The 12,830-nt window shown below is 50.0% G+C and overlaps 1 protein-coding gene across 1 annotated transcript in view; it reads left to right on the top strand.

The window, feature by feature from the left end:
• The first annotated feature begins 5,387 nt into the window (after positions 1-5,387).
• LOC119973157 (cullin-associated NEDD8-dissociated protein 1-like) overlaps positions 5,388-12,830 on the top strand; it is a 55,225-nt gene continuing 47,782 nt past the window's right edge. Inside the window, exon 1 of the mRNA XM_038810782.1 lies at positions 5,388-5,576. Within this exon, the coding sequence (XP_038666710.1) occupies positions 5,509-5,576 (68 nt within the window). The 5' untranslated portion in view covers positions 5,388-5,508. The remainder of the gene's footprint in view (positions 5,577-12,830) is intronic.

Here is a 12,830-nt window from a genome sequence, read left to right as displayed (position 1 = left end):
GCCAGGTCTGTGCGGAGTACAAGCCGCACTTCTACCGGCCAGATCGCGCGCGCCTGGTGAAAGCGTCTCGCCCCTTTGAACGCCTCAGCGTGGATTTCAAAGGGCCCCTCCCCTCCACCGACCGCAACACCTATATCCTTCGTGTGGTCGATGAATTCTCTAGGTTCCCCTTCGCCATCCCATGCCCGGATATGACGTCTGCCACCGTTATCAAGGCCCTCGATTCCATATTCGCTCTGTTCGGTTTCCCCGACTACATCCACAGCGACAGGGGATCCTCATTCATGAGTGATGAGCTGCATCAGTTCCTGCTCAGCAGAGGTATCACCTCCAGCAGGATGACCAGCTACAACCCCCGGGGAAACGTGTAGGTAGAAAGGGAGAACGGGACGGTTTGGAGGGCCATCCAGCTGGCCCTACGGTCCAGGAACCTCCCAGCCGCTCGCTGGCAGCAGGTCCTCATTGATGCACTCCACTCCATTTGGTCACTTCTGTGCACCGCTACTAACAACACACCCCATGAACATGTTTTTACCTTCTCTAGGAAGTCTACATCCGGGGTTTCGCTCCCGACTTGGCTTGCAGCTCCAGGGCCGGTCCTACTGCGTAGGCATGTCAGATTCCACAAGGCGGACCCTATGGTGGACAGGGCACGCCTGCTCCACGAAAACCCCCAGCATGCCTACGTGGAGATCCCCGACAGCCGCCAGGACACAGTCTCGCTCAGGGACCTGCCTCCTTCGGGTGCCGATCCCACTCCCACACACTTCCCCACCTACACGCCACCCTCCCCTCCCCCGGCGCTCCCAGCATCAGCCCCACCAGGTCCATCCCTCGTTCCCCTGCCCACACTAGAGGACATGGAAGATTTTGGCACGCTCCCGGAGTTGTCCAGCCACTGGCCAGCACCATCACTGCCAGCACCAATGCCGTCGACGCCGGCACCGCCTGTACAGATGTCGCCACCACTGCTGCGTCGCTCTCAACGAACCGTCAGACCACCGGTCAGACTCAATCTCTTTTTTTTTAAAATAATTTTTATTGAAATTTTTACAAAATATAAACAGCTAAACTCTATTAACAAAACAACTGCGGTAACACCCCAAGAACAATTCCCACCCAACTTCAAAAGCAACTACAAACACGAGAAAAAAAAACCAAAAGAACACCCAACGACAAAAGGGAAAGAGATAACGGCCGCCTCATCCCACAGACCCAGGTACACAGTTCTCCCTCCCCTGATCCAAACCCCCCCCCCCGGTTGCTGCTGCTGCCGGCCTATTTCCCTACCGTTCTGCCAGGAAGTCCAGGAAAGGCTGCCACCGCCTAAAGAACCCTTGTACTGATCCCCTCAGGGCAAATTTCACCTTCTCCAATTTAATGAACCCCGCCATGTCACTGATCCAGGCCTCCACGCTTGGGGGCCTCGCATCCTTCCACTGAAGAAGAATCCTCCGCCGGGCTACTAGGGACGCAAAGGCCAGAACATCGGCCTCTTTCGCCTCTTGCACTCCCGGCTCCACTGCAACCCCAAAAATTGCGAGTCCCCAGCCTGGCTTGACCCTGGATCCCACCACCCTCGACACCGTCCTTGCTACCCCCTTCCAAAACTCCCCCAGCGCTGGGCACGCCCAAAACATATGGGCGTGGTTCGCTGGGCTCCCCGAGCATCTAGCACACCTGTCCTCACCCCCGCAAAACCTACTCATCCTCGTCCCAGTCATGTGGGACCTATGTAGCACCTTGAACTGTATGAGGCTAAGCCTCGCACAGGAAGAGGAGGAATTCACTCTCTCCAAGGCATCCGCCCACGTCCCCTCCTCAATCTCCTCGCCCAGCTCCTCTTCCCATTTACCCTTCAGTTCCTCCACCGAGGCCTCGTCAACCTCCTGCATCACCCGGTATATGTCTGAAATCCTCCCTCCTCCAACCCACACCCCCGAGAGCAACCGATCCCGCACCTCTCGTGGGGGCAGCAAGGAGAACCCCTCCACCTGCTGCCTGGCAAACGCCCTCACCTGCATGTACCTAAACATGTTCCCCGGGGGAGCCCAAACTTCCCCTCTAACTCCCCCAAGCTCGCGAACCTCCCCTCCACAAACAGGTCCCTCAGCCTCCTAACCCCTGCCCTGTGCCAGCCCAGGAATCCGCTATCAATGCTCCCTGGGACAAACCGATGGTTTCCCCGTATCGGGGCCTCCATCGAGCCCTCCACTTCTCCCCAATGCCGTCTCATTGCCCCCAAATTTTGAGGGTAGCCGCCACCACCGGGCTCGAGGTATACCTCGTTGGCGGGAGCGGCAACGGCGCCGTTACCAGCGCCTCCAGGCTCGTGCCCACACATGACGCCGCCTCCATCCTCTTCCATGCTGCCCCTTCCTCATCCATTACCCACTTACGCACCATCGCTGCGTTGGCAGCCCAATAGTACCCACAGAGGTTGGGCAATGCCAGCCCCCCCCCCTATCCCTGTCTCGTTCCAGGAACACTCTTGTCACCCTCGGAGTCCCATGCGCCCACACAAATCCCGTGATACTCTGTTGACCCTCCTAAAAAAGGCCTTCAGGATAAGGATGGGGAGGCACTGGAACAGGAACAAAAACCTCGGGAGCACCATCATCTTAACGGACTGCACCCTCCCCGCCAGTGTCAGACTCAATCTCTGACGGGCACCGGGTTACAAGATGGACACTTAATTTTGTATATAGTTCCACGTCACCCCCACCGGACTCATTTTTAACAGGGGGTGAATGTGGTGATCCACCACTGTGTAAATATGTGTGTGCCTGTATTAGGAGATGTACAGCAGTACCTATATTACAGGTTTGTCGGTAGCCCCTGCCGTCTAGCTCCGCCCAGAGGGAGCAGTATAAATATGCATGAGTTCTCCTGAGCTGCCATTCTACCAGCTGCAGTCGAAGGATAAACATCTCACGGTAATAAAGCCTCTCTTGTACCGATTTGAGTCTTTGTGTGCAATTGATAGCACAGCATTAGTGTCACAAGTAGGCTTACATTAATACTGCAAAGACGTTACTGTGAAAATCCCCTAGTCGTCACATCTGGCGTCTGTTCAAGTACACTGGGGAAAATTCAGAATGTCCAATTCGCCTAACAGCATGTCTTTCTGGTTGTGGGAGTAAACTGGAGCACTCGGAAGGCTGGGATAGTGATGATAGGTAGACTATCATCTGTATATAATATGAGTAAATCATCATCATCTGTATATGTATTATAAGTTATATGTTTTACTGTTGTAGTTCTGGCATCCGACCAGCAGATGGTGCGAGTATGCAGACATGTGCCCTGGACGCACCATGTGTTCTGGGGCAAGGTGTAAGTAAGGAGTTGATAGCAGTCTCATATTAGAGTAGCTTTGTAGTATATTATTGTAAATTAATGTTAGATCATTATTTCCAACTGTATTAATCTTAGGCACTTTAGTAATCCTTTAGAATAGTGATAGTAGTAAGTAGTTTTGTTGTCAAACAAAGTCTAATGTTCTTTGTTAACACTCTCACATCAAAATTCAACATCAGCATAATCAAAGAACATTACACCAAAAGGCTGAGAGAGATTTTTGGTCTCCCAGAGGATTAAGGGATATGGGGAATGGTCAGGAAAATAGAGTTGAAGTCCAGGATCAGCTATGATTGTATTGAATGGCAGAACAGGCTGGACGGGCCATATGATCTACTTGTGCTCCTGTTTCTTATATTATCTTTTTTTTAAATATAATTTTTATTGGAATTTTTTACAGAAAATATAAAACATAACGACAAACAATGAAATGCAACAAAATAACCCATAATAACTGTAACACCCCCCAGACCGTATCGACGCATGTATCACATCCCCCCCACCCCCCCAACCCCAATGAACAACAAAAGAACTTAAAAATAAATTAAAATTAAATAAACAAACATAGTCATCGTCCTGTCCCCCCTTTTCCCTCCCCCTCCCCCCCCCCTGCCCCCCGGGTTGCTGCTGCTACTGTTGCCGTACCCTATCGTTGAGCCAGAAAGTCGAGGAAAGGTTGCCACCGCCTAAAGAACCCTTGTACCGACCCTCTCAGGGCGAATTTGACCTTCTCTAGCTTAATGAAACCCGCCATGTCATTGATCCAGGTCTCCACGCTTGGGGGCCTCGCATCCTTCCATTGTAGCAAGATCCTTCGCCGGGCTACTAGGGACGCAAAGGCCAGCACACCGGCCTCTTTCGCCTCCTGCACTCCCAGCTCCACCCCAACCCCAAAAATCGCAAGTCCCCATCCTGGCTTGACCCTGGATCCCACCACCCTCGACACCGTACTCGCCACCCCCTTCCAGAACTCCTCCAGTGCCGGGCATGCCCAGCTTATAGTCTTATCTTGATATTGCCTCTCTCAGTGATCATTTCCAGTAGATATTTCTCCTTCTGTCCAAGACACTGCTGCCTTATTATTATCTCTCTCTCAGTGAACATTCTTAGTGTATGTCTTTAGAGAGCTGGTTGTGTTGTGGTAACACTGCTAGACTACTAAGCCAGAGGGGCTGGTTAATCCTCTGGGGACATGGGTTCAAATGCTACCATGGTAGTTGGTGGAATTTAAATTTAATCAGATCAGCTATGAATGTATTGAATGGCCGAGCAGGCTCAATGGGCTGAATTGTTTTCTGTTACTCCTAGATCTATGATCTATCCCTCATTTATTGCTTCTGGTGGGTTGATATTATAATCGATGATCATTCCCAGAAGATCTCTCCTTCTGTCATGACCTCTGCTGGGTTAATAGTATCTCTCAGCGATTGTTACAAGTAGATCTCTCATTCGGTCTTGCCTCTGCTGGATCAATTTGATCTCTCAGTGATAATTTCCAGTAGATCTCTCCCCCAGTCAAAGTCTCTGCTGTGTTAATATGATCTATTGGTGATCATTGACAGTAGACCTCTCCCTCCGTCAATGTCTCTGCTGGGTTAATATGATCTATAAGTGATCATTCCCAGTAGATCTCTCCCTCAGTCAATGTCTCTGCTGGGTTAATATGATCTATTGGTGATCATTGACAGTAGATCTCTCCCTCCGTTAATGTTTTTGCTGGGTTAATATGATCTATAAGTGATCATTCCCAGTGGATCTGTCCCTCATTCAATGTCTCTGCTGGGTTAATATGATCTATAGGTCATCATTCCCAGTAGATCTCTCCCTCAGTCACTGTCTCTGCTGGGTTAATATGATCATTAAGATATCATTTCCAGTAGACCCTCCCCTCTGGTTGTTGCCATGAGATGAACCCCCGGAAGGTGCCATTAGGCGTCGCTGGAAGGGGTGAGCGCCGCCAGCACAGTCTCCGCCCCCTCCCCCCGCGCTCCTCACTGCGATGGGCTTTCCCGGTGACCTCTCACCTCGGGCAAACGTCAGCGGCTGAGCGCCATCTTCTCCCATGGAAGAGCAGCGAGGGGCTGCAGGGTCAGTGTCCGCGTCCGTAGCCGCAGCCAGGGAGCCAGGCCTCACACTCTGCACAACAACATGGCCAACGTGTCCTACCACATCTCCAACCTGCTGGAGAAGATGACATCCAGTGACAAGGACTTCAGGTAAGCAGCCGGAGCCGCCGACCCGGATTGACCTACTCCTGACCACTGGGCACAAACATCCCGAGTCTCACCTCAAAACTCAACTCTCCCTGGCTGTATTTCTGAGCACTCCAGATGGTAACAGTGTGTGTATGTGTGGAGGGCCACAGTTTCCTGCACTCTATGCCAGTGCTCTCTGGGAGGGTGGCTGCCCGGTGCCCGGTCAAATCCCCAACATTGAATCCTCCTAAACTTCACAGAAAGCGTGAAGTGGGCTTTTTCTTTTGTTTGCACCACAAAAGCAGTTCGCGGAGTGGAGTGTGAGGCTTATGGCCATCTCGTTGATGAAGCATGCAGCCATGTGTCATACCATAAATTCAGGTCACTCCAATCTGAATCAGTTTAATTCAGTGACACTGGGTTGATGTTCAAGTGGGGTGTGTTCATTAATTCATAGAACTTTCCAGCACAGAAAGTGGCCCTTCAGCTCATCGTGTCTGTGCTGACCATCAAGAACCTATTATTCTTTTTAAAAACATTTTTATTCTCCTTTTTCATATTTTCTCTCAAATTTACACCCATCAACAATAAATAATAATCAGCAACAAATATGTCAATCCCCATAACAATAACAACAATCCCATCCTCCCATCAACCCTCAAACATTAGCCTGCATGTTTACATAAACAACTGACAAAAAGGAATCAGGGATTACCCATAGTCACCCTTAATACACACAGCCATCCACCCCTCCAACTAATGTTCAATGTTATCCAGTTCTTGTAAATGCATAATAAATAATGCCCATGACTTGCAGAAACCCTCCGTCCTTCCCCTCAGTTCAAACCTAACCTTCTCAAGAGTCAAGAATTCCAACAGGTCCCCCCCCCCCCGCCACGCCAGGGCACAGGGTGGAGAGGCTGCTCTCCATCCCAACAGGATCTGCCTTCGGGCGATCAATGAGGCGAAGGCTACGATATCTGCCTCCGCACCCGTTAAGCACCTATTCTAATCCCATTTTCCAGCACTTGGTCTGTAACCTTGTGTGCTATGGCTTTTCAAGCCTCCCTGAACAGGTGCTGGAATGCGGTGACTCGGGGCTTTTCACAGTAACTTCATTTGAAGCCTACTTGTGATAATAAGCAATTTTCATTTCAGTTTTCATTTCATTTCTTCTAAATGCTTTGTAAAAGTTGTGAGGGACCCTGCCTCCAACACCCTATCAGGCAGTGAGTTCCAGATTCCCACCACTCTCTGAAAAAGTTTTCTCTCACATCTCTTCTAAATCTCTTATCCCTTACCCTTTGGGACATGATATTTAAAAAAAATAAATAAATTTAGAGTACCAAATTCATTTTTTTCAATTTAAGGGGCAATTTAGCGTGGCCAATCCACCTACCCTGCACATCTTTGGGTTGTAGGTGCGAAACCCACGTAAATACGAGGAGAATCTGGGACCTTGGCGCCGTGAGGCAGTAATGCTAACCACCGCCACCGTGCTGCCCCTCTGGGACATGATATATGAGACATGAAGAGCTTTTTCCTAAAAGGCATACTGTAGAGAAGTGAATTCATGTGCTGCTGTACATCTTATCTAGTGCTTTCTTTGTGTTTGAAGTATCTCTGTCAAGCATTAGTGCAGACAAAGAGAGACAAAGTCATTGACATTAAATGGTTGCTCACCATTATAGGCTCACTATATGCCCCTCATTTTATACCCCTCCCCGATGAACTCAATGCATTCTATGCTCGGTTCGAGCAGGTAACCAACAATCTGCTGTCGAGTGCACCAGCAGCCAATAATCCACCCATACCCACCATCACAGCTTCCGAACTCAGATCGGCCTTCCTGAAAGTGAACCCTCGGAAGGCGACTGGCCCGGACGGGATCCATGGTCGTGGAAACGGAGCCTGCGCGGACCAGCTGGCAGAGGTGCTCGCGGACATCTTTAACCTGTCCCTACTCCACTCCGAGGTCCCCACCTGCTCAAATAGACCGCGATCATACCGGTGCCAAAGAAGAACCAGGCAATGTGCCTCAATGACTACCGTCCGGTGGCCCTGACTTCAGTCGGTACTTCGAGAGGTTGATCATGAAGTGCATCACCTCCATACTCCCAGAACGCCTTGATCCACTGCAATTCGCATACCGTCGCAACCGGTCCACAGCAGACGCCATTTCCCTGGCCCCACACGCATCCCTAGAGCATCTCGACAACAAAGATTCCTACATCAGACTCCTATTTATTGACTACAGCTCCGCCTTCAACACCATAATCCCAGCCAAGCTCCTATCAAAGCTCCAAAACCTTGGACTTGGGTCCCCACTCTGCAACTGGATCCTCGATTTTCTGACCAACAGACCACAATCAGTAAGAATGAACAACAACACCTCCTCTACAATAGTCCTCAATACCGGGACCCTGCAAGACTGTGTACTTAGCCCCCTACTCTACTCCCTGTACACACACGACTGCATGGCAAAATTTGATTCCAACTCCATCTACAGGTCTCCTGACGATATGACCATAATGGGCCGGATCTCGAATAACGACGAGTCACAATACAGGAGGGAAATAGAGAACCTATTGGAGTGGTGCAGCGACAACAATCTCTCCCTCAATGCCAGCAAAACTAAAGAGCTGGTATTGACTTCAGGAAGCAAAGTACTGTACACACCCCTGTCAGCATCAACGGGGTCGAGGTGGAGATGGTTAGCAGTTTCAAATTCCTAGTGATGCACATCTCCAAAAATCTGTCCTGGTCCACCCACGTCGACGCTACCACCAAGAAAGAACAACAGCACCTATACTTCCTCAGGAAACTAAGGAAATTTGGCATGTCCACATTAACCCGTACCAACTTTTACAGATGCGCCATAGAAAGCATCCTATCTGGCTGCATCACAGCCTGGTATGGTAACTGTTATGCCCAGGACCGCAAGAAACAGCAGAGAGTCATGAACACCACCCAGTCCATCACGCGAACCTGCCTCCCATCCATTGAGCCCATCTACACCTCACGCTGCCTGAGGAAAGCAGGAAGCATAATCAAAGACCAGTCCCACCCGGCTTACTCATTCTTCCATCGGGCAGTAGAAAAAGAAGTCTGAGAACACGCACAAACAGACTCAAAAACAGCTTCTTTCCCGCTGTTACCAGACTCGTAAATGACCCTCTTATGGACTGACCTCATTAACACTACACCCTGTATGCTTCACCCGATGCTAATGCTTATGTAGTTACATTGTATACCTTGTGTTGCCCTATTATGTATTTTCTTTTATTCCCATTTCTTCCCATGTACTTAATGATTTAAAAAAAAAATAATTTTTATTCAAATTTTTCAACAACAAATTTTCTCCCAACAATAAAATAAACAAGGTGTAGAAATAAACAGAAAGAAGAACCCCCCCTCCCCAATACAAAGCAATAAATTAATAACAATACAAAAAACAAGAAAGTAGCAAACCAACAGTTGCAAAAACAAACCCCCTTAACAGATCCCCAACCCCCCCCCCCCCCCCCCGGTTGCTGCTGAGATTGACCACCCTTTAGCCCTCCGCCAGAAAATCGAGAAAGGGCTGCCACCGCCAGAAGAACCCTTGTACCCACCCCCTCAGTCCCTCCACAGTAAAAGAATCCTGCGCCGGTCTACTAGAGACGCAAAGGTCAGGGTACCTGCCTCTCTCGCCTCCTGCACTCCCGGCTCCGATGCTACCCCAAAGATCGCGAGCCCCCAGCCTGGTTCCACCCTGGAGCCGACCACCTTGGACAAGGTCCCCGCCACCCCATTCCAAAACCCCTCCAACGCCGGACACGCCCAGAACATGAGTGGTCCGCCGGGCCTCCCGAACACCTCCCACACCTGTCCTCTCCCCCAAAGAACCAGCTCATCCTGGCCCCAGTCATGTGCGCCCTATGCAGCACCTTCAGCTGAATTAAGCTGAGCCGTGTGCAAGAAGAGGACGAGTTCACTCTCCCTAGGGCGTCCGCCCACGTCCCCTCGTCGATTCCCCTCGTCGATCTCCTCCCACAGCTCCTCCTTCCACTTCGCTTTCAGCTCTTCCACCGAGGCCTCCTCCTCCTCCTGCATCACCTGATAAATTGCCGAGATCCTACCCTCACTGACTCACATCCCCGAGAGCACCCTATCCTGCACCTCCCTAGGTGGCAGTAGCAGGAACTCCGCCACCTGCCGCTTAACAAACGCCCTAATCTGCATATATCTGAAAATATTCCCAGGGGCGAGACCCCACTTCCCCTCCAACTCCTCTAAGGTCGCAAACTTCCCGTCGAGGAAAAGGTCCCCCATCCGCCTGATGCCTACCCTATACCAACCTGGTGCAAACCGGTGATTGTCCCTACTTAATGATCTGTTGAGCTGCTTGCACAAAAATACTTTTTTCCTGTAACTTGGTACAAGTGACAATAAACAAATCCAATCCACAAATCTATAGGTTGTGATCAACTGAAAGGAGCTATCCACCATCAGTTTATAAGTGGCTGAACTAAGGCATTTGTAGGCAAAAGGGATCATAAGTGTTTACGAGGCGATGCAGAGGCTTTTGAATTCCTGTGATTCCAGCATAGAATAAATAAAAGCCATATAATTTTCTTCTTTCCCATTACTTTCAAAGTGCTTGGTAGGATTTTCTGAAAAGTTCGGCAATTTTAATGTCCATTGAATCCCTACAGTGGAGAAGGAGGCCATACTGTCCACCGAGTCTGCACCGATCCATAAAAGAGCACTCTACATAGGCCCACTACCGTGCCCTACCCCATAACCTTGTGCATTGATCATGGCCAATCCACCTAACCTGTACATCTTTGGACTGTAGCAGGAAACCAGAGCACCTGGAGGAAACTCATGCAGGCGCGGGGAGAACATGCGCCACACAGACAGTGACTCAAGGCTGCAATTTACCCAGGCCTCTGGCACTGTGAGGCAGCATTGCTAACCACTGTGCCACCCCTAATGTTGCACTAATTGTTTCTCATTGTACTTGAAATTGAACTTTAAAACATATAACTTTTATTTCAGTGAAGAATGAATAAGCTTGCATTTATTTGGTGTCTTTCTCAACTACAGTGGCTGGAATTCTCTTCTGCGCCGGGTCAGAGAGTGGGGAGGGGGGGGGGGGGGGGGGGGGCGTGAGAATTGCACCACGCTGTTCTGACGCCAGGCCGCCGATTCTCCGGCGCCCGTGGGATCGCTGCCGCACCGGTCGGGGGCCTTTGAAAGCGCCCCCATCCCCTGCCGATCCCCCGCGCCTCGACGGGCCGAGTGCTCGCCGAGGTCGGCCGAGTCCCTCCGGCGTGGGTTACGTATGGTCCCATCCAGCGGGACCTCACAGTTCTGGCTGCGGGGGTAGTCCTGGTGGGGGGATCCGACTCCCGGGGATGGTCTCCACGGTGGCCTGGCCCGCAACCGGGGCCTACTGATCGGTGACGGGCTAATTCCATGGGGGGCCTATGTTCCTCCGCGTAGGGCCCCTGTAGGGCTCCGCAATATTGCCCGGGGGCCGGCGCGGAGACGGGAATGCATCTGCTGGCCGTGGCACGCATATGCGGACTCACGCCGGCTTTCAAGCGCCGCAGCAGCGGACACCAGTCCGGCGTCGTACCAGCCCCCTAGTACGTAGTGAATACCTAGGCTTGGAGGCCCGTTGATGCCGGAGTGGATCGTGCCAATCTGGTCAGAACCAGGCTGCGGGATTGCAGAATCCCGCCCGTTATGTCCCAAAACACTTTTCCAGCAATGAGGAAACACAGCCAATTTGCACACAGCAAGCTCCCACAAGCAGCAATTAAATAATCATTTGTTTGTGATGATTGAGAGATAAATATTGGTCAGGGCATTGGAAGACTGTTCCTGCTCATCTCTGAAATAGTGCAATGAGATCTTTTGCATCCACTTACGAGAGCAGGTAGGGTTTTGGTTTAACCTCTCATATCTGCACTGCACTGGTGTTCAAGTCACGGGAGTGGGATGGGAACCCACAATCATTTTGCTCAGAGACAAGAGTGCCACAGTTGAAGCCTTAATTTCTATCACTAACAGAGTCCCAAAGTGCTTCCCGGGCAATCAATTGCTGAGGATACAGAGGTCACTGTCAGCTGTTTTCTTTTAAATAAATTTAGATTATCCAATTATTTTTTCCAATTAAGTGGGCAATTTAGTGTGGCCAATCCACCTACTCTGCACATTTTTGGGTTGTGAGGGCGAAACCCACGCAGACACTGGGAGAATGTGCAAACTCCACACGGACAGTGACCCAGAGCCGGGATCAAACCTGGGACCTCAGCGCTGTGAGGCAGCTGTGCTAACCACTAGGCCACCGTGCTTCAAAGAGCATCAGTGCTGGTTGAGGGAAGAATATTGAACTGGACAAGAGAGAGAGCTGTCTGCTCCTCTACTAATTGTACCTTGGAAGCTTTTATATCCACCTGAGAGGGCTGTGCAAACTTGATCAAACAGCTCATGTGATGAGCGCAGAAGTGAAGTGCTCATGTTACTGGATTGGAAAATCAGGGGACTAGACTAATAAACCAGGTTATAAAATTTGGAAATAGAAAGTTGGTATCGTATAAGTGAAATTGACCACGGAGCTTTTAGGTGCTTTAAAAAAATACACCCAAATGGTTCATGAACGTTCTTTCAGGAATTAAACATGTAAGTCTTGACTTGCATGTGACTCCAGTGCCACATTGAGCTGCTTTTCGACTGACTGCCCTCTGAAATAGCCCAGCAAGACACTCGAGTTGTATCAAATCGAAACTCCGAGTAATTAGAAATGGGTAGTCAAATGCTGGCCTTGCCAGTGACACTCACATCCTGAGAATGTACTTTTAAAATATGTGATGCACCAACTATTGCAGCCAGTTGTGTAAAGACACACATGCTGGGATCAAACCTGCAGCTGGTCTTTACTGAGACTGTATAAAGGTAAACGTGAGACAGCAGGCCTTTACCAGGCCTCCAAATCCAAAGGGCCAAGTGCAGTTATGAGCAAGCTCTTGACTGCCGACGGCAAGGTTCCCCAGAATTAATGGTGCTCGAGTGTTAACCCATCCTTCCCATCACTGATACAATGGAGGGTCACTTTTTTTTCATGAGTCTCCTAATTAGACACTTATGGCCTGCTGAATACACTGAGCCAGTTAATTGCATTTGTACTTTAACACAGTTGTATTATGATACATGCATGCTGATCAATAAGCCCACCACAACATCAAGATTCCTCCCCTGCCTGTTACAATGATGTGGTATCAG

Source organism: Scyliorhinus canicula, chromosome 11 (assembly GCF_902713615.1).
Source record: "Scyliorhinus canicula chromosome 11, sScyCan1.1, whole genome shotgun sequence".
Taxonomy (NCBI): Eukaryota; Metazoa; Chordata; class Chondrichthyes; order Carcharhiniformes; family Scyliorhinidae; genus Scyliorhinus; species Scyliorhinus canicula.
Note: the sequence above shows the minus strand (reverse complement) of the source record. Positions and strands in the feature narration are given on the sequence as shown.